The sequence below is a fragment of the Moschus berezovskii genome, chromosome 24, assembly GCF_049115385.1.
Source record: "Moschus berezovskii isolate FMDL1 chromosome 24, NW_MosBer_1.0, whole genome shotgun sequence".
NCBI classification, from domain to species: Eukaryota; Metazoa; Chordata; class Mammalia; order Artiodactyla; family Moschidae; genus Moschus; species Moschus berezovskii.
This window is the reverse complement of record NC_142483.1, coordinates 2,573,086-2,600,237: the sequence shown is the minus strand read 5'-3', so window position 1 is coordinate 2,600,237 and position 27,152 is coordinate 2,573,086. Positions and strand designations below refer to the sequence as shown.

The window sequence follows — 27,152 nt, the reverse complement described above, 5'->3', positions numbered from 1 at the left end:
GGCCACACTATGCCAGGTGCTTTCCTGGGCATCTTATTCAGTGCTCACAAACTCTACAAACTAAGTGCTGTTAATTTGGGGGGGAAATGATTTTATCTTCTTCATAAAATTGCTAAATGCGTTTCTAAAGAATTCAAGCTAGATAGCAAAATGCTGCAAAAACTGGGGGTGGGGGTAGGGGTAATCATAGCAAATTCTAGTACCCCAAATGTCCAAGATTAATATTAGCAACATCACCACAGATATCTTTGTAGGCCTATATATGGCAGGAGGCAAGAAGGAGAAAAAACTGGAGGGAGATTGGATGGAAGGGAGGGAGGGAGGGAGGGCAAAAGGAATCAAAGAATTCTGTGAAGGGAGATCACACTATTTGCTCAATGTTAATATATGAAGCTTATTATACTTGAATTTAACAAAATAAATTTAAATGAAATAAAAGCAGTTGCTAATTTGATTTATTGTTTGCTACCATGACAGATATTTCCTACAAGACTCCCCACCCAAGATTATGAAGAAAATTGAGAAGTTGGGGGTCATTGGTTCTAAGTTACACATTTTGCTCTTGGTTCAATTTTTCCCTACTATGAAAGTGAAGGTGCTCAGTTGTGTACGACTTTGTGATTCCATTGACTGTACTCTGCCAGGCTCCTCTGTCCATGGCATTCTCCAGGCAAAAGTACTAGAGTGGGTTGCCATTTCCTTCTCCAGGGGATCTTTCTGACCCAGGGATAGAACCCAGGTCTCCTGCATCGCAGGCAGACGCTTTCCCCTCTGAGCCACCAGGGAAGCCCTTTTCTCTACTATGAAGGATGAAAAAAGTAAGTTCCTCACACTTTCTTCATGCCCACACCCAACAGTCTGCTGTTGGGCTATTGTTTTCATAATGCCAAGGTCTTCAGTGTTACATTTACCCTGCCACCTCCCTTCCTTTGGATATTTGGTGCTAGTTCTGGGTTTATTTGGGAGCATTACTCACCTCTAGCCCTATTACCTTGGCTTTTCCCCCTCTGAGCTCCATGTTTAGTTTTATCTCTTGGTGGGCATAGTCTCAACTGATGAACGTGAACCTCGAGCTTTGTTCAAAGACACATTGCCCATGGCAGATCAGTGGAGAAGTCAAGATTCCGAGTTAGATTTTCCTGACTGCAGACTACCCAGTAGACAGGAGATTTTGGTACGGGGTTGGCATCTGGGGAAGGGGAGAGTAACTCTCTCTCCTTGAAGCTTCTGGGGAGGCCAGAGGAGGTTGGACAAGACAACGTGGCTGATTCTGCCCCAGGGCTCAGTTCAGAGCTGGGCATATTCCCTGTGGTGCCTCTAACCCAGCCCCGGAGCTCTGAGGAGGGAATGAATGACGCAGGCTGCTAGTCTTCTCCTAGACTTACCTGGAGGCTGAGAACTGTGCACAGAAAGTAGGACAGTGAGGAAAGCATCTCCTTTCCTGTTGTAGGAACAAAAATTTCCAACCAGGGTCTAAACCATAACAAGTTTCTTTCACTTGGGGGAAAATAATAAAGCCCAGCATTGGGCAGCCTGAGCTGCAATGGCAGCTCGACCGTATCCCCCGATTCTTCTTGTTTTCCAGTCTGCCATCCTTCTCAAGATGGTGGCCAGAGGTCAGCAAAGAAGGGGGAACCCAAGGGACCAGGAGCCCGGAGACTTGCACCTGAGTCTCTCTGGCCAGAACAGAGTTCTGCGGACGATGCTGGGAAGTGTGACTTTTTCAGTCAAAAGACAGAAGCTCCATCTTCAGTGGTAACTTGTGTCTCTCTGTCACCTTTTAATCTACAGTCACAACAGCCTCATCATCCACTCACAGATGTTTGAGGTGCCAGCTGAGGGTCAGGCACAGACTTGTTGGATGTTCACTGGTGACTGGATAAGGGTCCATCCTCACAGGGTCACTTGAGTGCTTCCTAAGTGCCAAGCAGCTGGTAGCAATCACTCCCTTTAATTCTCCTACCAGCACTGGGAAATGAGTACTGTTTTCCCTTCTGATGGACAAGTCAACGGAGGCTCTGAGAGGCTAATGATCTAGTCAAGGCGCCGTCATTATATAACAGAGCCAGAATTCAAACCCACATTGGTCTGCTTCAAAGCCCCAGCTAGTCACCATTTTTGCCATCCTTCACTGAGCTCAGTGTCTGGGACCTACCCCTCAGAAATGCTGATTTACTGCTTGGAGGTAGAACCTGGGCATCAGTGTACCTGTATCACCTTCTTTAGTCTCACAGCAACTGGAGATGGTATTTTCTATCTAAAATTGGGGAAGCTAAGATCCGGAGAGGTAGACTTGCTTGCCCAAAGTCACAGAGCAAGTTCTCCGTGGAGCTGGGACGTGTGGGCCCATCTCCTGACCTTCTCCAAAGAGCTGTCCTTGGCTCCAGAAAAAGATTGCTTCCACAAACTTGGGGGGAAGCTTCCACACTGGCCAATCCTCTGCCCCAGCCAGGCCGGAAGCCTCCCGGGAGATGTGTGTGCCCGAGGGGCAGGGCACCATGTGGCAGCCGGGTGATAAAGGGCCGGGCTGGGCCAGGATGTGCGGCGGAAGCCCAGCCCGCTGAAGGCAGAGGCGCGGCTGGACCAGGGTGGGGGCCGGTCATAGGAATGCACTTTTTCCCCAGCACAACAGGCTGTGGGTTTCCTCCAACCTGAGTCCTGCCTGATATGTCAGGCCCAAAGTGGGTCCGCAGCCAGGGACTGGAGGACTGGCTGGCGGGCAGGGGCCCACAGCCAGTCCCCGGAGGAAGTCACATGGGGGGGGGTCACAGGCCTGACCCAGGAATGGTGGAGGGAGGGAGATATTTCAGGCCTGAGAGGAAGGGCCCAGCCCACGAGATGAATCACCAGGGACAGATTATCCTGAGGAAGACCTTGGGGGTGGAATTGTGATAAGCACCTTCCTCCCAAGGTGACCAGAAGCCCACGTGAGCTGCCAGTAGTCCATGAGGCCTGCGCGGCTGGAGCACTCAGTTGTAAGAATAGCTCCAGGTGCTTTCCAGAAGGGGCTTCTCAGGGACCTTACGGCAGAAGGATGAGTGCCTGTGGCAGGAAGAGGAGAAAACAGAGCCTTGGGATGAGTCGCTCGTTCAAGGTCATGCGGGCAGAAATGGGCTCTGAAGGGGGCCTTGACCTCTTCATCTGTTGCCACCAGCTCCTCCTGTTCCTGGCACTCTGGCCTGGATGTGAAGTCTCACAGACAAAACCACTGGCTGCAGACTCCTCATGGCAAACCAGGTCTTATACGTGCCTCTGGAAGATGCTCTGGACTTGCCAAACTGCTCGGCGTACAGACAGGAAGGATGAGTCCAGGAGGGACAAACGGGATTCTGGTGCCACCGAGCTCCAAGCTCCCCATCCCCTCCCACACGCTATAGTTGTGTAAAATGGCCTTGTGATGACTTTAACCCCGAGGTCAGTGGAAAATCCCATCTGAGGATTCGCCTATGGGCTCCCAAACCATGCCAGTCCTCGGAGGCAAACATGGATGGTATGTCTTGAGCTGGAGAAGGCTGCCTGTGTGTTCCTCCCCTGCAGCGAATGTCCATTTGGCCACTTTTTCTACAGGCATACCTCGCTGTAGTGTGGTTCAAAGGTTTTTCTATTTTTATTTTTTTACAAATTGAAGGTTTGTGGCAACCCTGTGCTCAGTAGATCTGTCAACGCCCATTTTCCAATGGCATGTGCTCGCTTTGGGTGTCTGTGCCACATCCTGGTAATTCTTGAAATATTTCAACCTTTTCAACATTATTCTATTTGTTAAGGTGATCTCTGATGGGTGGGTGTTACCTTACTGTTGCAAAAAGGCCACAGCTCACTCAAGGGTCAGATGATGGTTAGCATTTTTTAGCAACAGAGTATTTTTAAAGTGTGTACTTTTTTTGGACATAATGCTGTTGTACACGTAACAGACTATCGTATAGTACAGTATAAACATAGCTTTATATGCACTGGGAAGCCAAAAAATTCTTGTGACTTGCTTTATTGAGATATTTGCATTACTGTCTGGATCATTGGTGGTCTGGAACCAAACCCACGATAACTCAGAGGTCTGCCTGTATTACATTGTTTAGTATATACTATCATAAAACTAAGCATAGGCTCTTCTAAAGTCAGCAAGTTACAGATTAAATATAGTCAATGGCAGTCAACACAGAGGTACACTCAAGCAGGGCAGTCAGCAGAGGGTGGCCTTCAGTCAGAAAGCTGTCATCCCCAATTGGCCAAGATCCGTGGATGTTTTATTCACGTTGCACTGAAATAAGACAATTTAAAAATTCTCACTCTTGGACCCTTGAGCTTGTCTCTGGAAAATTAAGGGTCTGAAGAAGTTCCTTTGGGGGAGATGCAGACATAGGGCAGCCGTGTCTGAGCTGGAGACATCAAGGCCCAGAGACGGTGGAGACCCGCTCTTCCTCTACCTGAATCGAAGTGAGCTGTCTCCTGGTGAGACCTCTGGGCACAGTGGCCACCACTCAGCCAGGACAGGTCCAAAGGGGGATGGGCTCTGCGTGAGGCCTGGGCTCCAATGAAGCCAGACTTGGCTGGTACCTTGGGTGCTGGTTATAAGCAGAGAAGCAATGGCCACCCCCACCAGGAAATCCAAGAGAGGACCTGGGAACTTTGTTTTTGTTTTTTTTTTTGTAACCAAGTCATTCTGTTGCACCTGGAAGTTTGAAAAACACTGATCTAGATGACCTTTAAGATTCCTGAAGGCCCTAAAGGGCTGGATCCCAATACACAATATTATCACCGAAATCATCTTCATCAGCATCAGATAGCTATCACATGCTGAGTGCATGATATCTACCAGGTGCTCTGCTAAATGCTCACATATATGACTGCATATAATTCGTGAGGGGCGTTATCATCCTCACCCCAGTTTACAGAGGAGGTGACAACATGCAGTGACTTCCTCGGAGCCACGCAGAGTAGTGACCAAGGAGAATGGCACTCTCCTGACTCCCACACAAGCGCTCTGCCCTATGCCCCACGGCTCTGTGCTCCTCGTGCTGGAAAGGCCCTGACTTTCCCCACAGGCTGCCCCAGGCAGCAGGTCACTGAGAGCCTGGCTCTTGGGAATCTCCACGCCCTCCAAATACTTTAGTGATGAAAGCTTCGCCTCTGGTTGGCGTTGCTGACATTTTTTCTCGTAAGCACAAATGCAGACAGAGACCGTCTTACACACAATATTCTTTCCTGATTAGTGGTGTCACCGAGTGGCATCTGTGGCCACCCCCATTGATTTAACATCCCAAATGCGTCCGCGGCCCTTACTGTGCTCCAGCCCGCTTTCTGAGCACTTTACGTGAGCGTCTCAAACCTCACGATGCTTGGAGGTAGAACCTGTTACCACCCCCAGTTTACAGGCGCGCCAAGGAGAGATGTGAGGACCTGCCCCAAGGTCACAGAGACAAACGTGGAGCCAGGCTTGTGCCCCTCTAAGAGCCCACACTTTAGAGTCGGTCTGGCAACCACCCACCAGTGTGTTAGGGCCCAGTGCTGCAAGCCTTGGGAACCAAGCAGCCCCTCTCTGACTCCAGCAGGGGGCGCCCCAGGCCCGCTGGAGGGGGCTCAAGAAGGGGTCTCTAAATGCCAAATGCCCTCACCTCCCTTGCAGGGTCTGACCCTGCAAGTTCTCTTCCCAGCTCTCTCAGTGACTTCCAAGCCGCTCCTGTTGCTCCCGCCCCCAGCTGGTTCTTTCCATCATACTCAGCCTCTCTCTGGGGGCTTCCCCTGTGGCTTAGACAGTAAGGAATCTGCCTGCAATGCAGGAGACCCGAGTTCAACCCCTGGGTTGGGACCCTGGAGCAGGGCATGGCAACCCACTCCAGTATTCTTGCCTGGAGAATCCCATGGACAGAGAATGCTGGCGGGCTGCAGTCCACCAGGTGGCAAAGAGTCAGACTAACACTTTCACTTTCACACTTTCGGCCTCTCTGCCTCCCAAGGCAGCTTCCCATCCCTGCCTTGGCTTCACCAACAGCTGGCTGCAGAGACCTCAGTCACCCTCGGAAGCTGCACCCTTTCTCCCGGCACACACGCTCACCTGTCCAATCAGTGACCTACAGGCACATCAAACTCGGTGCCTCCAAAACCAAGTTCATGGGCCTCAGACCACCTTCTCCTGCCCAGCTCCGTGCTGTCCTCAGCAACCACCCTGCCTCCCAGGGTAGAAGCCCGTCCTGGGGCCTCTCCACTCCGTCTCCCTGCCTTCAGACTGTCTGCATCCACTGGTCTCCTTGAGTCTTGTCCAACCTGAGCCCTCCGTCCCAATAACCTCCCACCACTGGTCCCATAATAGCCACCACGTGCCTTCTGAAGCACATACCAGAACCTGTCATACCCCCGCTTCTCTTTCGGAGAAGGCCCATACTTATTCACTTGGCTTGTTGTGCAATCGCTGAGCCGTTCTGACTCTTTCAAACCCCACGGACTGCAGCACCCCAGGCTTCCCTGTCCCTCTCCATCTCCCGGAGCTTGTACCCTGAATTTATCCCCAGACCTCCTCTTGGGCCTCACCTCCGCAGCCCTCCCCACCCCACTCCCTCCAGCACTCCGTTCATATTAGCGAGAAGAGGAACAGCAAACTCACAGTATCGTGAGAGGACTCAATGAGTTAATATGCTGACGTTCTTGATGACAGCACCTGGCACGCAACTGCTACCTGAGTGATGATTAAACTGGTCCTCAAACCACTCGCCTCTGGAGGGCAGACACTGAATTCGTTATTTGATCCACCGGCCCCAATGTGCTGGTTGTGAACCCGTCCCTGGCTCTGAATGTCCCCTAATATTTGTGACCTGAGTGTGTCTTTGGTCTAAGAATGACGGTGAGTGTAGAGAAGAAAGAGCACATTTGAGGGACCTTCTGGAGGCAGGCTGTTCAGGGCTGTGAGAAACACAGGAGGAGGATGGCTGCTCGCCTGCCCACGAGCTCCACGGGGTCCGCACGCCATCTCCCGGCTCCGGCCTCGCTGACCTTACTTCTCTCTGGAGCACGGCCCTCATCCCCTCCTGGGGCTCCTGCCCACCTGTGAGCCTCTGTCCTGTCTTCCTGCGTCCGGCACTGCTGGACCCTCTGTCCCTGCTCTTCAGGTCTCACGTCTAAAATCAACCCTGCAGCCCCAGTGCTGTCTCTGCCCATCACTGACTTATCATCTGCACCTGCCCCTCTGACCTCTCCAATTATTTATGCGTTTGTTTACTTCGGGTCTGCCTCCCCCAGCAGCTGGGAGAGATGGATGTTGTACTTATTCCATAAAATATCCGCGGCACCCACCCTGGGGCGTGGCACAGACATCCGGGCGACGGGAATGGACGCTAGAACAGTGGTTCTCACTGACCTTCTGTGATTTCGAAAAGCCTTTCCTAAGTGATAACCCTAGGGAGCCGCGAGGTGTTCGCTGGAGTCACGCACGCCTTGTTTGCAATCTGGCTCGGCCATTCCTCCAGCTGGTGTCTTTGGGAAAACACCTTCGCTGCCCTGAGCCTCGATTTCTTTCGTTGCAATCTGAGTCCCAAAGCTCACTGGACTGGGCTGTGTATCACGGGAAGGGGTCAGGCCCTCTGGTCAGCTCGGACGCCGGCCCCGCGAGCGAGCCAGGCCTACCTGCACCGCCCGCCAGGTGTCGCCGCGAGCGCGCGCTGAGCCGCCGGCTGCGCCCGGAGCCCTCGGGCGGCTCGGGCGCCCCGCGTCGGGGCTGCGAGCGGGAGTCCAGGCCTCCGCCCGGCTCCGCCTGTCCTCCAGGAGCGGGCTTCCAGCGGACGCTTCTCACCTGGGCCCCCACCTGCCGCCCCGCCTGGACCAGACGGGGGCGAGGAGGAGGTCGCGGAGCCAAGGCACCCGCCCCCGCCACTCGCCCTGCGAAAGGGGGCGCCCTTCCGCGAAGCTGGGGAGCGGGGCGCGCTCTCCCCGACGCCCGGCTCCGGCTCCCGGCACTCGGCGGGACCGCGAGGCAGGCCCGGGCGCGGGCCAGGGTTCTCGGCCGCGCCCCGATCCCCCCAGCCGGAGGGCCGTCCCTGCGCGTCCGTCCGCCCCGCCGTTGGCCAGTTGGCGCCGGAGGGGCGGCTCGTGCGCCCTCCCGTTGCCCCCCACCCGGCCGGGCGCCCAGGGGCCGGGAGGCGGCGCCGCGGGCGCGCGTGGGGCGAGCGAGAGCGCGCTAGGAGCCGGCGGCCCCGTCCCGCGGGCGCGGGGGCCGGGGCGGGCGCTCCGGGGAGGCGGGCGCGGAGGGGGCGGGGGCCGGTGGGAGGGGCGGGCGCGGGCGGCTGCAGCGCCCCCGCACGCCCCGCGCCTCGCACACTCGCCCCGGCCGCCCGCGCGCAGCCCGGCGTCGGCCCGCGCCGCGCTCGCTCCTCTCTCCTCCCCGGGGCTCGGTGGCTCCCGCGCTCCCGGCGAGGCTCCGGCGCCGAGCGCGCGGACGGGCGCACGACCGACGGCCTCGGGAAGCCTCGGCCCGCGCCTCCAGGGCGGGCTATGTGGATTGCCCCGCCAGGGCCGGCCCGCGGGATCAGCCCGGCCCGGCCCGCGGCCCCGGCGGCCAGCGGGGACTATGAACCGGAAAGCGCGGCGCTGCCTGGGCCACCTCTTTCTCAGCCTGGGCATGGTCTACCTCCGGATCGGGTAAGGGCCGCTCGCACCCCCTGCACGCGCGTCCAGGCAAAGTTGGCGTGTTTCGGGGAGGGGTTGAGCCACCCGCGAGCGGCCGCCGGCCGCCAACTTCCTTGGCTCCGCAGAAAGGCCGAGGGGGTGAGGTGCGGGAGCGGTGGGCGCACAAAGGGCCCCTGCAGGCGCGAGCCCCAGGGGCGCGCACAGCTCCAGAGACACCGCCGTCCTGGGAATGCCCAAGGAAGGAAGCCCCCCCACCCCAAGCCAAGGACAACCCGCAGGGACGCTCCAGCGTGGAGGACTCTGAAGAGGGTCCCCCACTGCAAAGGGTCAGCGCCTCCCAGGGACACTCGGACCGGGGCATGGGACCACCAGCCAGGACCACAGCCGCTCCCGGGGAGCTCAGCCCCCAGAGCCCGAGAGAAAGTGTCCACAGAGGGGCGGGCACAGCCGCTCCTAGTGCTGGGCAGTCCCCGGGTGGCAGGCGGGGCGGGTCTGCAAGCAGGGAACAGGTACCCGCAGGGAGGGACGTTCGCTGGACCAAAGCACAGAAGCCTGGGCACCACGCGTTTCCAGGGACCCTCAGACCCCCGGGCCGAGAGGACAGCGCCAGCCTCCCGAGCAGACGCACACAAGGGTAGAGCTGGAGATGGCCCGAGACACCCAGGGACGCAGGCTCGCGAGCCAGCGCCGGCGAGAGGCGGGACAGCCCGCCTCCTGAAGCTGGGCACCCGAGGCGGCCGGCGAGTCCGCCGAGCGGCCCTCCCCTCCTCACCCCGGCGTTTCTAGGAGGTGGGCCGGGGGCGGCGCTCCGACTGGAAGGTGGGAGGGGGCGGCCCGGGACGCGTCTTGGAGCTGCGTTTGCAGGGCCAGTCACTCTTTGTACTTCGGAGACAGTGCGCGTGAAGCGTGGGGGCGGGGGCTCCAGGGATGGATGGGGGGTTCCGACGCGCCGGGGCCACCTTGGCAGGTTTCACGCGAGCGGCGCCCCCAGCTCCGCCTGGGGAGGGGGCGGACTGCAGGGTCTGCGGCGGGGCGTGTGTGTGTGTGTGAGATGGGTCCTTTGTGTTTTGCCACTCGCTTCCCCCGCCTCCCCGCCCCGCGGCTCCGGCGATCTCGCAAGTTGACCGGCCGCGGCGGCCCGCAGGTGCGCGCCAAGCGGACCAGGCGGCTGCCAGCCGTGACCGCGGGCCGGGAGGCGGCTGCGGGGCTCGCGCGCTGCCTGCCTGCGGCTGCTTTAAGTGTTATTGATTCGCCCGCGTCTGGGTGGCTTTGCTTTGCTTTTTTTTTCTCCCCGGCTTTAATCTTCATCTTGGCCTGCGCCCCGCCGCCCCGCGCGCATCCAGGAAGCCGGTGGGGCTGATTGGCGTTGGCCGCGTGCGGCTTTATCTCCTTTTTAATTAGAAACGGGGCGGAGGGACCCGGGAGCGGAGAGAGAAAGGGAAAACAACAGAAAATAACCTCCCCTGGCCGCCCCGCCCGCCCGACCTCCCGCCGCCGGCGCCTAGATCTTACCGTCCCCGCAGGGATCCAGCTGCCCGGAGGGACAGAGGGAGGGAACACTGGAGCCACTGAGGGCGCCCGCCTTCCGTCCCGTGGCCGCCCTTTACGGTGGGGAGAGAGGGCCGGGTCAGGCGGGGAGTGGCAGGGTGCTTTGGGGCCAGACCCTGCTGCTCTCAGCACCTCGGCTTATCCATCTGTAAAATGGGCATGAAGGGTGAAGTTTCACGGCCCTCGCCAGAGGCCTTCCGATGGCAAGGCACCTGTGTATTCTTACTTGGATAGTTCCTGTGACTCAGGCCCAGGCCTTTTGGAAAAATCAGACCCAATAACAGTAACCACTACAGCAGCTCATTTATTGAGTGCTCGCTGTGTGCCTGACACCTTTGGAGCACTTCCCATGTTTAAATTTTCAGCCGCCCTATGAGATGAGGTCGAGTAAATACCCTCATTTTAGCGACTGGGAAACCGAAGCAGGGACAGATGTAACTTGCCCGAGGTCACGCGGCTTCCAGCTGAAGGAAGCTTTGGTGGCACCCTAGGCCTGAATGCTTAGCTTTGAGACTATTGGTGCCTACAGACTTTTTACCCAAATACGCGATTTCAGTCTGCAGTGGAGGCCTGTGGTCAGCCCGGGGTTCTCGGGGCCAGAGCGTCTCGCTTGACTTACTCGTCTTATGAAGCCTCTTCCTCAAATAGTGCAGGCCTTCCGGCTCCGCGTTTCAGTCTCTGAGACGAATGACCGAGAGCATTTGCCAGGCTCCTGTTTTGGGTCTGTCACCTGCCAGTCTCTGGGTCTCACCCTCTGTAAGCCTCGGCTTTCAGCTGTGCAGAGTGGACACGTGAAATGAAGCTGAAGGTCCCTGCCCAGGAGGGCTGTTCAGAGAGACCTCATGGTCCAGTGTGCATGGCGGCGCGGCCGCGCTGCCTTTGCGTATAGCAGACATCCTGCAAAGCTCACGGGTGCATCCAAGGCATAGCTGGGGGTGCCTGTGCGTGGCAGGCACGCTCGCAGCCTGAGAGATGTTTCTGAGGCTCAGGATTGGAATGGAAAGTTAGAGGGATGGAGTGGGGAGGCAGGTTCCCTGAGGCGGGATGGTCAGGGAGGGGACCCTCAAGGTCACATAGCTGATGGCAAGAGGCCAAACACATGAAGCTCAGGGTGTGAGAGCTTCCCGGGAGAGGGACCGGCGAGGATCAAGGACCCGAGGCAGGAGGAGGAGGGCTGGTGTGTGGCAGGGGTGGTCTGTTGCACGCTTGGAGAGCAGCGGGGGCCCCTCCCCTTGGCGAATCCCAATCCCAGATCGACTTCTCACAGCCGAGGCTGGGCGGGAAGGATGAGGCACTTGGGTTGGCGGGGGCACTGACCTTGGCCGTGTCAACAGGAGCTCATTACTACAACCCAGGTGAGGTCTTCTCGTTCAGAGGATGCTTGATGGCATTTCAAGGATTACACACAACGGGAGCTCCAGACAAGTGGGTCATCTTTGTGTAAGGAGAGGGCTGGCTCCATGGTTAGGGCTGCCATCGGAGCCTCTCTGGGCTTACCTTGATCTAGGAAGTGGCCCCATGCTCAGGCCAGATGCCCGCGACGCACACGCTCACCTCTCCCTGTGCCCTTGCCCGAGCCCTCCGGCAACGCTGGGTCACTCCATCCGCAGCCACCCCGTGCCACTGCCACCAAGGCCAAGCCACCGCCACCTCTGGCCTGCCCACGCTCCCTGCCTCGTCCTGGAGTCCCGCAGTGCCCCCTCGCCTGGGGCTGGAGCTGGGGGGGACCCTGCCGGTGACCGGCTTCCAGCCCTCCTGTGCCCCGTGACGCATGGAGAAAGTTCCCACCGCCAGCCGTCACCTCTCCACGCTCTCCCCTCCCTGAGCTCTGGTTCCCAGCTGGCTTCTGTGGCTTCTTTCTGTTCCTTGGCGATCCCAAGCTTGTCCCCCTCCTAGGACTTTGCATCTTCTGTTCCGGCCACTGCCCCCTGCCCGGCCCCGCCCAGAATACTCTGCCTCAGACCTTCCCGTGGCTGGTTCCCAACCCTTCAGGGCTCTGCTGCACTGTCACCTCCTCAGGGAGGCCCTCCTTGACCACTCCAGCTGCAGCGGCCCCTCCCCGCCCCTCCCCTACTTGCTGTCACAGCGTCTTCACTGTTTTCTCAGTAGCGGGCATCGCTGAATGGCCTGTTGTGTTTGTCTGGTGCGTGCGTTGTGGCCTTTGGTGGCCCCTTGGGGGCAGGGCCTCGCCTGTCCGAGCCTGTTGCCCTGACAGGTGTCTGGTATGGGCCCGTGCAGTGAGTGAGCGAGCAAGACAGGAACCTCGCTGCCCTGCTCGTGAGCAAGCTCTCGGCCACTCGTGTCTGGAGTGGGATCCATGTACTCCATGGGCCTGCAGGAAGGAAAGACTGCAGCTTTTATTCACAATTGCTTTTAAGTTTTGCTTTTTTTTTTAAATCTATTTGTTCCCATTAAAAAGATTTTTTTTCCTGTTTTTTTCTTGTTTGTTTTTCTGACTTTTTTGTTTTCTCTTTAGAGTTGCTTTTGAAAGACATGTTTATAACGAAATGCATACATCATAATACATATATAACACATCTAAATGTTTCTTTAACGAATATCTGTGCACCTGCTGCCCTATTAGAGGCAACTGCTCCGTGGAACTGAGGGGTTACCTTGGCAGTTTCATCACACCGAGGTGACCCCTCAGCAGTTATCAGTTCCATTTTGCATGGTTCTAAACTTCGTCCCGGTTGAATCCTCCCAAAGATGCAAAGGCAACTGGCTGAGTTCGTGTGGCAGTATGTTTGTGACCGGCGTCGTCTTTCTTTGTGTCTAAAAAGGAAATGACGCCTAATATTGAATATACACAAGTGCTGATGGGAATGACAAACCGCGAATGTGGGCTGGACGTGCAGTGTTAGGAGCTGAGAGGCCTGTGATGGGAGCGGTCCTGGGAGGCAGGGCTGGACACCCCGGCAGGGTCTGCAGGCTGTGCCCCGCCCCTCCACCTTGCTGGCCTAACGCTCTGTCTCTCTGTGTCCCCTGCTCCAGCGGCTTCTCCTCGGTGGTAGCTCTGGGCGCAAGCATCATCTGTAACAAGATCCCAGGCCTGGCTCCCAGACAGCGGGCGATCTGCCAAAGCCGGCCCGACGCCATCATCGTCATAGGAGAAGGCTCGCAAATGGGCCTGGACGAGTGTCAGTTTCAGTTCCGCAACGGCCGCTGGAACTGCTCGGCGCTGGGGGAGCGCACCGTCTTCGGCAAGGAGCTCAAAGTGGGTATGTGCTGCCCGGGCGCCCCGAGCGGGCCTGACAGGCCGGGGGGAGACCAGGAGGCCGCGGGACTGCTCCGGGACCCCCTTCCCCTGCCCCAGGGTGGAACGCCGCAGCTATGGGATCCCGCAGGTGCAGAATTCAGGTCCGGTGAGGGGGTCAGCTCTCTGGTTTGCATCCACGCGACCATCTGTTCACGGCGGAGCTGCAGACCAGGGGCCCAAAGGCGAACTGGCTGATACAGCACTGATACTGGTCTGCAACTTGTCACCCAAATTTTAACTTGTCGCCAAGTTATCCGTTTCAACTGAAAACATGCACTTCTGGCTGCTTTTGCAAAACTCGGAAGAGCTACTGATAGCTTATACGTGTGTCCGCTGAGCTACTGATGGGCTGCAGCCGAGAACGCAGTGCCCTGTCGATGGAGCCTGGGCAGCCCAGTCACTGCCACAGGGCCCGCCCCTAAGCAGGTCCACCCGCTGCCCTGATACAAGCTGCCTGGCCCTTGTGGGCATTTGGGTCTCCAGCCCGTCTTACGGGAATGGTGCCTTGTGCGGTTAAACACACACAGACACACACACAGTGCCGGGCTGCACATCTGGTCTCCAAGGCGATGGTGAGGGAAGCCTCGTGGAAAGGGCATCGGAGCTGTGTTGGTGGCGGGAGGCCCGCGCTGGGTGGGAAGGCCGTGTTGTGTGTGTCTGGAGCTGGCAGGGGGTGGGGGTGGGAACCCTGCAAGCCCACTGCTGAGCTGAGAAGCGCGGTGCTTCTCTGAAAGTGAGGTCAGCTGGGGGTCCCTGGGCCACAGTGGTTCACCGCAGCCTGCTTGACTCCTCCAGGGACACCCCGGGTTCTCTATCTCCTGCGGCCCTGACAGCAGCAAATCGAGTTCATGTTGGAAAGATCCAACCGGCTCTGCCCACTGCTCCGTGCCCTCACCCCAGCCTTCGGGAACACCTCAGGGCTCCCCGGGCACCCCCAGCCCCCTACCTGCCCCCAGCCGCTCTGAAGACCTCATGTGGGCAGGACCGTCCCTTGTAAATGGAAACTGGAATCTGTCGTCTCCCGCTTAACCTCCTTGGGAGGCTCTCCTGGCCTCAGGATGAACTCCCACTTGCTTATCCGTCTACCGCGGCCCCCGATCCTCGTCTGTCTCCACCTTCTCATCCTCCCGCCCACCCAGCCTCACCCTGCTCCCCGAGCATGCGACACTGAGGTATCGTGCATCCCTGTGCCTCGTCTCCCCTCCCACCGTATTCTGAGCCCCTGGTCACGGTCCCTCATGCTTTTCTCGCCTTGTTCTGCCCACGCCCCTACCCCCGTTTCTGGGACCCAGGCCTGGGCATTTTAGCTGGATCTTTGATAACAAGTGAGCCGTTACGTATGGGGAAACTGAGGCTTGGGGGGACTTGCCCAAGGTTAGCGACAGCAAGTGGCACGGCCTCCTGGGGCTGGGCTGACCCCAGCCTCACGGGCATCGTGGGATAGCTGGCCCGTTGGTGGCGTTGTGATAGCGCCAGGCGTGGTGCAATAGTGGGCTCCAGCGTAGGGAGCCCCAGGATGAAGGAGGCCTTGCCGGCCAGCGGCTCCCCAGCTGCCCAGAGCTGCGAAATCGAGGGGTCTGTTGCAGGCTGAGGCTGGGGGCGGGGCAGATACCGCCAGTCTTCACTTCCCGGTTATACTACCAGTATATTCCCAGCAGGAGCAGAGGCCTGGGGCAAGGAGCATTCTTGCAGAGGAGGCTCCAGTAGGAGAGATGGCCTCGGGGGTTTTAAACAAACAGAGGCTCCAAGAAACCCCTGGGATTGCAGTTTTAGAGCGACAGGCCTGCGAGCAACCTGGGGCTCACTCTGATCGAATCTGGGGCCAAACCATCAGAGGGGCCACGGGCAGCAGGGCTGATGTTGTGCGGGCCTGGGAGCCGCACTCCGACCATCTTCCGGGGAGGGGGCAGCTCGGGCGGCCGTGCAAGGGCTGCAGGCTGGGCAGCTCTGACGCACAGTCCTGGGGTGGGGTCTGTGATCAGGGCCCAGGCAGGCTCCGTTTCTTCTGAGGCCCTGAGCTTGGTGTGTAGATGGTCTCCTGTGTGCTCACGCGGTCTTGGCAGCTGCCCTGACGTCTCTGTCCTAATCTCCTCTCCTGAGGACACCGGTCAGGTTGGAAGACGGCTCAGCCTAGTGGCCTCGTTGTAACTTAACCCGCTCTTTATAGGCCATGCCTCCAAATACAGACACGTTCTGAGGTCCTGGAGGTTAGGGCTGAGTGTATGAAGTCTGGGGGACACAGCTGAGCCCTTAACAAGCACCCAGACAGCAGCATGGTCTGCACTTTAGGGAAAAGCACATGAGGAGTGCTGGGTGCTCAGAGGCGAGACGTCCAGGTGGAAAGAGCGGACTGGACAGTGGAGATGGCCTTGCTCTGGGTCTTGAAGGGTGGGAGGAATTTCACTGGCCAGTGAATGGGATCCCAGGCAGAGGGAACCGTGGGGAAAAGACATGGATGTGTGATTGCTAAGGGGAGGGGCAGCGGGGGTCTGCGGCCTCAGGAGGCAGGGGGTCCGGAGCCTCAGGTGAGACCACAGGCCAGCTGTCAGGGGCCTTACACGCCAGGCATTATGTGCCCCGGGGGACCCAGGAAAGCATTCAGCCCCAGCTCCAGGCTTTTCCTCTGCTTAAATAAAACGATGAACTCCCCCTCGAATCCACCTGACAAGGAGAGCAAGTTCGGTTTATACCCCTTGTGAGCATTTCTCAGGCGACTTCTGTCTCCGCCTCCCGTCACACTTTGTCTCTCCTGAATCTTGAAGTCTGATTTATCCTACTGATAGATTCCCCGGAAGCACATTGTTTTGAGTTGTGTTTAACTTTACAGAGGAAAGGCATCGCACAGTATGCAGTCTTTTAGAATTTACTTTTTTTTCCCGTTGCCACTAACAGAGCTCGTCTGTGTCGTTCCTTGTAACTGTTTTTTAAAAGCATATTTTTTATTTAGCTGCGTCGGGTCTCAGGTGCGGCATGTGGGGTTTTCGTGCGGCATCGGGATCTTTTGTTGCCATACGTGGCCTTCTACTTGTGGTGCTCGGGCTGCAGAGTGCTAGGGCCCAGTAGCTGTGGTGCGCAGCCTTAGCTGCTCCGTAGCATGTGGGATCTTAGTTCCTCCCACCAGGGTTCGAACCTGCGTCCCCTGCATTGCAAGGTGGATTCTTAACCACTGGGCCACCGGGGAAGTCCCCTTTGTGGCCGTGGTTGATTCATGTCAGCCATGGTGGATAGACCCCATCTGTGCACCCACACACTGGCTGAGGGGCGTCTGGGTGGTTACTAACAGGGCCCCCGCAGGCCTCCCTGTGCGCGTGTCCCGGGGCCCCCGTGTGTATCTCCGGCGTCTGTAGTGAGCCGCGGAATTGCTGGCGGCAGCGGGTGAGGACAGACCTGCTTGCCCCAGTGACTGCGCACGTGCCGCTCCCCCAGCCCGCAGCGTTGACCTGCGGCCTCTCCAGCACTAGCGACTGCCCAGAGGTCTTCCTTGCTGCCTGCGGGCGCGATGTGAAATGCTTTCTCACCGTCATCCTGGTTTGCATGTCCTTGAAGTCACGGGGTTGCAGTCTCTTCCTGTACTTGCTGGCCGAGCAGGTTTAGTCTTGGGTGAGTTGTCCATTCATTCTTGTCGCCCATTTTCCATTGGGTTGTATGCGGTCGTGTCGTGTCATGGGTAGGGGGTGAGGGCTGCATCCCCGTCCCTGGGATGGCAGGGCCCCAAGGAGGGTGGGTCACCTGGAGCTTCACCCCCGTCTTTCATCTTCTCATTGAGCCTTGATGGGGGAGTGGGGGCAGTGGGCAGAGTCAAGGCAGCACTTCCTCACCCATCACCTCGTTGGTTTCTTCCACCTGCGTCTCAGCTCGGCCCCAGGCGGAGGCTGACCCTGCCATGTGCGGTTTTGTAAGACTGAGATGGGTGGCGAGCTTCCTGTAGTTGCAGAGATTCTTGTCTGTGTGGTCCTAACAGACTGTACGACTCTTGAGGCCGCCATGTATCCAACATGCTGGTGGTGCCAGTGGGCCGTGGGGCGTCCAAGCGAGCGCTGGTGTCCACCTCCCGCAGCCCACCTTGCCAGGAGGCAGGCAGCAGCACCCCCGGACGTAAGGCCCTTGGCATCCGGAGGGTGTGGGCCATCGGGGGCGCCCCTTCACCCTCCCAGGGGGCCCCCGTGCCTCTCTGCTATGAAGACAGACTCAAGGAACTGGGGGTGCTCTGGAGTTTATTCCTGGTCATTCCAGGACAAGAAGATGTGGAATAGAAAGGGGAGAGGCTGTTGCTCCCGTTTCTACCTGAGCTCCTCATTTTGATTCTACGGAGCACATCGCCCAGTCTGTCCGCTTCTCCTCCCCTCCACCATCACCTCCATCTTCAGAGAACTGTTGCCCAACTCCGTAAGCCCCTGAGACACTGCCCCCAGCCCCGCCAGCCACACGGCCCCAGTAAAGCCTCTCCTCTCTGTTGCTTGGGCCACGGCGTCTCCCTTTGTAAAACCCTCCCTGTTGCTCTGAAAACAAGATGCTGACTGTCCCCCGGTCCTTTGCTGACGTCCGTAACCTGCATCCCGACCCCATCTCCCCCGCTACCCTCATGCGTGACAAGTCCTCCCGACCTTGGAGCCTTTGCCCCGGCTGGTCCCCAACCTGGACGCCCTCTGCTCCTTCCACCCGCGGCTGGTGTGCCCGCTGCTCACCAGGGCCTGCTGCGTAGTGCAGACTGCCCGTCCCTCGTTGCCCCTCCCCTCCTGTGGTTTTCTTCGTGTCACTTGCTACTCCAGGGCAACTCAGTGGACGTGGGGGCCCCCTGGGGTACTGGTGCAGACCCCCACCCCAGTTCCTCCTGGAGCAGGGGTCAGAGCGGAAGGGCGACAGGGCCAAGCTGCTGAGCAATGGCGGGGACCTCGCATAGCCCGGCGTTGTGCAGGCCTCCACCCAGATGCCACCTCCTCCAGGAGGCCTTCCTTGACCACCCGGCCGTGACAGCCTCCCCCGCAGGTCATTCCGTGCTGTTGTCTTTACAGCAGTTAGTGCTTTCAGAAGTGACTGTGTGCTCTGGGAAGGCTGGGTGTGTCTGCCCTCAGTCCCCGGCCATGGCGAAGTTCACGGAGCCTGACCCTGTCAGCTGTCTTCTCTGCGTGACCCCAGGGCCCGGCACCCAGTAGACGCTCAGGGGACACCGGAGACAGGCTTGCTCCCTGGGCAGGCCCGCTCCACGCCACCCTCCACGTCCAGCCGCTCTGCGCCCTCCAGAGTCTTGCTCGTCTTCCGGCCCCAGGTCTGAGTGCACTGCAAACGGGGGGGTGCTCCGTCCTCTCTGAGCGAATGCTTTCCGCTTCTGACCCGCAATGCAGCCCTCATCGTTCAGTCCTGCCTGTGGTCATTCTGACCTGTCTTAGCTTAGCTCTGTTAGCTCTCGTCCCACGTCTGCATTGCTTCAGGTAGAATGAGTGTTGTCTAGGTCACTGCCTCGGGGAGACCGACCCCCACCAGGGCTCAGGAGGACCTGTTACTCCTTCTGTTCTGGGGAACACAGGTCTCTAACCGCTCCCCCCCCACCCGCCGTTCTCGGGTGGAAAGGAGGGCTCCCCGGATGGCCAGTTTGGGGCCTCAGCCTGCTGCGCTCCCTGGATTAGCGGCTCTGAGACGCCCTGCAGACAGGACAGCACCTGGAGCGGGCGTCCCTGGGGTCCCGCCTCCCCAGACCTCGGGCCCACTGACAGTCTGCTAGGACTGCTCTTCCAAGGCACCCACCCCAAGAAACATTGCTCTGGGGACCCTCATAGATGGGCCATGCTCATCCCAGGGCTTTCGGACTAACCAGGAATCCACCGAAAGTGTGTGCATCCCCCTCCAAGTCCAGCATCCTTCCCCAAGGGCACAGCAGGGCCATGCTCCAGTGTCTGATGTGGATGTGGACTGTGAGATCCATTCCAGCCAGCGTCACTCTCCAAAGTCCCTTAAATCAGCCATAGCGTTCGGAATACCTGGCTCTCTATACAAGTGCAGGAAGACATTCCTGTGCGTGTAACATGTACAGCAGATAGAATAAAGATGCATTGTATGCAAAGTTGGAGTAGGCAATGGCAAGCCACTCTAGTACTCTTGCCTAGAAAATCCCATGGATGGAGGAGCCTGGAAAGCTGCAGTCCGTGGGGTCGCTGAGAGTCGGACATGACTGAGCGACTTCACTTTCACTTTTCACTTTCACGCATTGGAGAAGGAAATGGCAACCCACTCCAGTGTTCCTGCCCGAGAATCCCAGGGACGGGGGAGCCTGGTGGGCTTCCGTCTATGGGGTCGCACAGAGTCGGACACGACTGAAGTGACTTAGCAGCGTAGCAGTGTGCAAAATAGTCACACGGTATTTTTTTTCACATTTTTTTAAGGTTCCACATATAAGTGAGATCATATAGTATTTGTCTTTCTCTGCCCTCATGGTCCATCCAGAATGTTGCAGATGGCAGGAGTTCTTTCTTTCTTTGTGGCTGAATAATATTCTGTTGTATGTATACACGTGTGTGTGTGTATGTGTTTATATATGTATATGTATGGGCTTCCCTGGTGGCTCAGATAGTAAAGAATCTGCCTGCAGTGCAGGAGACTTGGGTTTGATCCCTGGGTTGGAAGATCCCATAGAGAAGAGATGGCAAACCACTGCAGTTTTCTTTCCTGAATTCCATGGAGAGGAGCCTGGTGGGCTAGGTCATAGGGTCGCAAAAGAGTCAGACACAACTGTGACTCACACCTTCCCTTCTTTTCGTGTACACATACGCCCCTAAATGTACGTGTGTATCACTTCCCTATCCGTTCGTCTGTCAGTAGATCCTCCGGACATTTGCGTGTCTTGGCTAGTGTAAATAATGCTGTGATGAACTTGAGGGTGCAAATATTTTTGAGTCAGCACTTTCCTTTTCTTTGGCTACATAGCCAGAAGTAGAATCGCTATATGCTGGTTCTATTTTTAATTTTTTAAAAACACATTTATCTGTTTGGCTATGCCGGGTCTTGGTTGCGGCCTGATGCAGGGTCTCTAGTTGTGGCGTGTGAACGCTTGGTTGCGTCCCGTGGATCTGCTTGCCAGACCGGGGATGGGACCCAGGCCCTCTGTCGCGGGAGCACCAGGAAGTCCCTACTTTTACTTTTCCGAGGCCTCTCCACTCTCTCCATAGTGGCTGCAGCAGGTTACAGCCCCGCCCGTACAGTGTGTGACCTTTACTTCTGCTTTAGGTGCATTTGGTTGAATTCACGTGACTTCAGTGCTCGTGGGGCTCCCCCGCCTCGTGTGTCCACCCACCCGTTCATTCATTGGCCCCACACATATTTACTGGAATCTTCCGTGTGATAAGCAGCTGATGAATCAGCCACCGGGCCTGCCCTCGGGGTGCCCACCATCTGCTCGGGACAGACTGCGAAGTTGGGGCTGAAGTGTGCTCTGGGAGTCTGCTAGAAGAGCTGGGCACTGGGCGGATGGCACTGGGCTGGAGCGTGGAAGGCTGCCCGCTGGGTCACCTAAAGTGGGAGAGGAAGGGCGTGGCGCGGAGGGGCAGTCACAGGAGGCCTGCAGGTGTGACCCCGGCCAGAGCGGAGGGCGGGGGGTGGGCAGAGTGACCTGGGCACCGGCTGGACGCTGGGGGACGGGGGTGGGGGCAGAAAGGGGCTGGAGACGGGTGGGGAGGGATCCTTCCCACAGGGTCTGCCAGGGGATGGGTGTGGGGAGAGCTTTCCAAAGACTCTCTCTCCCCTGTGTCCGGGGAAGAGACAGGATGTGGGAATGATCGGATTCTTAGCACATATAGAAATCTGCTAGGAGTCCAGCATTATCGTCAACAGAGAATCGGTGATTTCCTGACATGCGCTCCTGGGGATGGCTGCATTCTTTTTCAAATACTCACGACCTCCTGTTTGGTACGCCCCTGTGGAATTTTTCCAGGGAAGGGCACTGGTGACCTAGGACTCAGGCGCTGGGGGCCACCCTCCTCTGTCTACCAGCCAGGCAACATGGATCCGTTTCTGGGCTTCTCCTCCCGAGTGGTCTAGAGCAGCTTGCCCCTCTCCCCGGGGTGACCAGCTGGGCCCAGGATTCCAGGTCTGGGAATCCGCATGCCTTGCACAATGGCTCCGTCTTTCCCCCGTCTCGGGCTGGGCGGGTAGATGGAGCCCATGTCTGGTGAGCGGATGACCGCTTGGACGGGTGATTTGAAGACCTTTCCAGAGAGACACACAGAAGCAAGGGGCGGGCTAGCTCCACTTTCTCTCTGCCATTTCTTAACAATACGCCATCTTGCAGGAGCAAAAGACCTATTCTTTCCCTATTCTTGTTTAGAACGCAGCTAACAAAGGGCTTTTTGTCTCGTGTGCATTTTTTTTTTTTGCAAGCCTCAGTTCATCCTGGGTTTTAGCTCTCCTGACACTATTCTTTGAGATGACTCTTTTGTTAAAACGTTCTCTTGCCAGCTTTCCTCTGGTCGACGGATACACTCTCACACTCTTGCACGCCTTTACACGCACGTTCATTCATTCAGCTGCCGAGGCGTCGCAGATGAGTAATCTGGGTCCTCTGTGTTGAACTCATCTTTGAATTCAACACAGAATAAGGATGGTGAAGGCGCTGAGCCACAAACCACGGAGGGGACGTCAGGAAGGCCCTTGGAGGGGACCCCGAGCTGTGCCTTGAGGGAGACGGTAACCACAGACCCTCCTGGGAAGAGCCACTGCTTACCCACCCCTTCCGGGCGTGCTCTCGGCTTGGTGGCTGGTGCCTTGGCTAGTTCCTTCTTCCTAACACCCTTAGGAGGCAGGTGCTTTATTATTCCCATTTCACAGAGGAGGAAACTGGGGCCTTGAGAAGTCAGACAACTCACCCCAGGCCCCACCCCCGGGATGCCAACCCAGCTGGGTCGGCACTCCCCTGCCCCGGGCCTTGCTCTGAGACCACTGGGCAACATGGCCTGTCACCAGGTCGGTGGGAGAGGAAGGGTATTTGCAGACTGAAGGCAGAAAGGCTTGGAGGAAGGAAGGAATGCCATGAGCATTTCTTTTTTTTTTTTGTAAATGTATTTGTAATTAAACCATAGGAAGATACAGTACGCATGTGTGTGTTAACTGCTCTGTCATATCCGACTCTGTGTGACCCCGTGGACTATAGCCCGCCGGCTCCTCTGTCCGTGGGATTCTCCAGGCAAGAATACTGGAGTGGGTTGCCAATTCTTTCTCCAGATCTTCCCAACCCATGAATTCTTGGATTGCAGGCAGATTCTTTACCATCTGAGCCAGTATCAGTCAATCATATGGCTATTTTGAATTAGATTCTGATACACCTATGGGCCAACTTACTGCAGTATACGAGTATTTAAAAAAAACCCTCAGGTGTTTGAATAATCTTCTACAGGTTTGTTGTTGACCCTTGATGAGCGGCAGCAGTGCGCTCCAGCCTTGCTCACTGGGAGGAGATGCTTGGTTGCAGTGGAGGCAGGAGAGAAGGGCGGAGGCTGGGGACCAGAGATCAGCTCTGTGGGCCTGTCCCGTCAGCTGGGCTCAGCCAAGACGTGTGCCCCTGAAGCCCCCACTCTTCCGTTCATCCAGAGGCCCCCCAGTTCCTCGGCTCGGAGACAGCCAGGTGTGGCATTCTGAGCCCAGAGAGGGCTGTGAGCACCAAGCCACGGGGCTAGCAGAGGCCACCCTTTTCCATCTGTCTGTTTTCCAAATCATCATATATTTCGGCTGGTGTCACTGCAGATTGCTCACTCTCTGACCCGTCGGCTTTAAATAGCAAAAGAGAAAAAAAAATACAGTGCACTTTGTGGTTTCCAGTAAGATACCGTAAATACACCCAGATAATATTCCGGTGCAAACCATTTGCAGCGGCTGTACAGGGCGGTGGAATGGAATCTTTCGGGCAGGCTTGGACACCAGTTCATTTCCTCTGTCCCCGCCGGGATCATTACGGAGCTGGAATGCGGGGAGGGCGTCAGCTGGGCTCCCCGGGTTCATCTCTCTGATAACTCCAATCTTTACGAAGAACCTCCCAGGGAACTGGGCCTCTCTGAACAGAGGTTTCATTTCATCTTCAGGGCAGCTGGGTCGCGTCCTCCGGGTGGTTCCCACTTCCCAGGCGGGGAAGCTGAGGCTGGGGAGCTGGAGTCCTTGCTGAGGGTCACCCCGCTGAGTAGGGAGCAGGTAGGAGGGATGAAGAGGCTCCATCGTAGCCAAGTTTGGAGCTGAGGCCACCTGGGCTTCTGGCTGGAAAATTACCTGGAGATGCGGGTGGCCTAGTGGAGGAGCCAGAAGTGGAGGTGAGGGCAGGACTCCTGCTGGTAGCCAGGAGACCCTGGTCCTAACCCTCAGGTCTCGCTGAATTACTGGTGACCATGGGCACGTCTCCTGGCCTCTGTGAAGCTCTGGGTACAGGAGGAACCCTGGGCTTTATGTCTGTGGCGCTGGGTACTTTTCTCTGGTTCTGAAGACAGAGAGCCCTCTGCCCGGGCTGGGCAGTGGGGCTGGCAGGACCCCCTCCCATGCCTGCCCCCACCGCTGCCCACACCGGGGCAGAACTGCCTGACCCTGGTGGCCAGGAGCCCTCTCCCCTGTGCAGAAGCCCCGCCCCAGAGGTCCCTGCCCCTGTCACCTCCCTGCCCTTCACTCTGCAGGGTCCTGGGCTGCCTGAGTGGTGCGATCTTGCTGTCTGTCCCCCCAGAAGGCACGGCCACGCCTGGATCCCACCTCTCAAGTTCCTCAGCCCCCAGCATAGTAAACCCAGCCCCCCAGAAGGTGCTCAGAAAATAGCTGTGGAGTGAAGGAACAGGGCACTTGGCTTGGTCGGGGGACAAGGAGAGGTAGGGCGGATGGAGGCTCTTCCTCTGCTCAGGGACCAGAGGGAGAGGGGGGTGGTCAAGGCGAGAGGGGGCCGAGTCTGCCCCTGGAGGGGATGGTCAACGATGGCCAAGCCCACTGGCCCCACGAGGAAGAATCCGGAAAGAGCCTGGCTGGGGGTCGGTAGGACTGGAGTGGGTGTCCTGACATCAAGGCAGGAGAGAGGGTCAGACTCTGGGGCTAGGCTGACCGGGTTTGGGTTCTCACTAGAGCACACCACCTCTCCGGGCCTCAGTGTTCACATCTGTAAAATGGGGACAGCAACACTGCACACCTCACGGGGTTCCTGCCAGAATGAGGCGAGGCCATCTATACTGAGCGTTTAGGAAAGAGGCTGGCGGGTCGTGAGCACTTCATGACTTTGCTTTTCCTCTTACGAAGCAGGTGCCAGTGGGTCACCACCTCGGCCCGTCTCTGCAGCAGCAAAGCAGCCCCGAGGACACGTGTGGAGACACAGGCACACAGCTTCGGGGAGCCGCCCCACCGGAGGGCCTTCCCAGGCCACGGGAGGGCTGGCCCCGGGAGCACGCACGTGGGCGGGGGAGTCCTTCGAGGCAGCCCGTGACCTCCGGCTTGGCATCCTGCCTGACCCTGGGCAAGTCCGCTCCCCGAGCCCCCGTTTCCCCCAGACACAATCAGGCACTGCTCTTCACCTGGGGCGGGCGGCGTTTAAGGTGGCCTCTCACATGGAGAGTCTGAGAGTTTAAGATTTTGGGATCCTTGTCTACCTTCTTTCTGCTGTCAATCCTGTTCTCAGCAGCCCGTCCTGTCTGAATGGGTCTTCTAAGTGATTTATTGATGTTTTAACCAATAACCATTGAATGGCAGAAATTAAGTCATTTTGATCGGGGTCGATGCCAAAGGAACCTCTCTCAACTGTGGGCTTTCCCACGCGGTGAGGATCCCGGAAGGGAGGAGGGGGCCGGGGCTGATGAAGGACCCTGCCGGCCGACCAGGGCCCGGAACCCCAGTCCAGGCTGGTTTGCTTCTCAGGCCTCAGTCTCCTCCTCCTTGGTAACGCTGTGGAGAATGGTGGCCGCCTGCATAGCCATTGGGAAACAGACTCAAGTGTGGGTCTGGAACAGAGCAGGTGCTTCACCAAGGTCCCTTCTAGCCTCTCCCTGCATCCCCAAAAGCCTTGGGCAGACTCTGTGCCGACTCCCCGAGTTGGGGGATGGGGAGGTCGTGCCGAACAAGTGTGGCCCATCCCTGCCCTGCATGTGCCGGGTCAGAATCTCTCTGGACCCCGGTCAGCTGGGCTCCCCACCCACCGCTGAGCAGAGCTTTTCCCCAAAGCGCCGAGCTGGTAATAAGTACTCAGCGAAGCTCCCTTGGCTTTTGGCCACTGTTGGGAGCCTGCCTTCATTCGTTCACTAAACAGATGATGTACTGAGCATCTGCTCTGCGGCAGGCCCTCGGGACACGACATGGCGCTGCCTTGCATGGGGTGAAGCTCAGGCAGCGGGAGTGGTTGGTGTGGTGTGAGCAACAGCCAGCAGCCGAGTCTGACACGGCAGGAGGGTGATGGAGAACGCAGAGGCAGGGAAGTTTCTCTCCGTTCCCCCCAGGAGGCCTGGGATTCCATCTGTTACAATTATCATGATGCTCACTCCTGCTTGTTCATGCTCTGGCCATGGGCCAGGTGGGTGAGATTCACAGATAAGGAAATGGAGGTTCAGGAGCCTCAGCAAACGTGCCCAGGGTCACCCAGCTTTTGGCAGGTTGGAGTTGCTCCTTCCTTCAGCCCTCCCTCACATGCTGTCGTGGGGGCTGTCAACAGTGGGAGCCAAGCAGGCAGGGAACCCTGAGTCTGGCCGGGCAGCCGGACGCTGGGTCATTCCCACACACCGGCCTCCTCATGAGGCAGCCGTGTCCTTCAGCCCTGGTGGTCCAGCGGTTAAGACTCTGCCCTCCCAGTGCAGGAGGCCCAGGTTCGATCCCTGGTCAGAGAACTAAGATCCCACTGCAACTAAGAGTTCACATTGCCACAGCTAAAGTTTCCGCGTGCTTCAGCTGAAACCCAGCACAGCCAAATGCATATATTCTTTTAAGAAAGATCTTTAATAATAGTCACAGTGGCGGTATCAACTGTTTACAGAACAGTCAGTCAGCCTCCTGCCAGCCCGTGACTCACAGATGCTCTTACACCCATTGCACAGGTGAACAGGCTTGACAGGACTTACACAGCCAGCCCCTGTGCATGGCAGCTTCCCTGGTGGTCAGTGAGGAGGGGGAAGTAGGGGACTGGGCAGTCCTAGCCTCACACTGGTGGGCAAGGTCTAAGTCAAGGTCAATGGCAGGAGTCAGCAGCGGCCCTTCCGCATCCAGACCTGAGCAGCCGGGTCCTGGGTCCTGGGAGCTCGGAAGCTAAGAGTAATGGTCCCTTTGTTTCCTGGGGCCCGTGGGTGCAGAGGTGAGGGCCAGCTTGGGGCCGGTGGGGAGAGGGGAGGCCATGGCCCATGATAGACTTCACCCTGGTCAGGGTGTGACCTTGAACTCAGGGGAGCTGTGTGTGTGCAGGGGTAGCCGCCCTTCTCCCACCCATCCGGGATATGCCGGGGGGATCCCGGTGGGAACAGAAGCCGTCAGCATCGCTGTTGGGTTTGGGTAGGTGTCCTCCCTGAGCGTCTGGGTTGCCACGTGTTTCCCAGGTGCCTCAGAGGCCCGGGACCCTGAGTGGGAGAGCCCCGCCTCCTGTCCCAGCCCTGCACACTGTCCCCAGCCCTACCCCGCCCCAGGGATGAGCCTGCGGAGCAGGGCAAGTCTCAAGTGGCAGCCCAGGCCCCCACCCCTCCACAGTTTGCTGCTCTGCTCTGGGGCGGATAAAGGAGACACAGTGTCCGTTCACCTGCCGAGGCCACCAGCTGGGCCTCCG

General features: G+C 57.9%; 1 protein-coding gene across 1 annotated transcript in view; it reads left to right on the top strand.

The window, feature by feature from the left end:
- The first annotated feature begins 8,332 nt into the window (after positions 1 to 8,332).
- Positions 8,333 to 27,152, top strand: part of WNT7A (Wnt family member 7A) — a 64,806-nt gene continuing 45,986 nt past the window's right edge. Inside the window, exons 1-2 of the mRNA XM_055413304.2 lie at positions 8,333 to 8,622; positions 13,153 to 13,379. Coding sequence (XP_055269279.1) covers positions 8,552 to 8,622; positions 13,153 to 13,379 — 298 coding nt within the window. The 5' untranslated portion in view covers positions 8,333 to 8,551. The remainder of the gene's footprint in view (positions 8,623 to 13,152; positions 13,380 to 27,152) is intronic.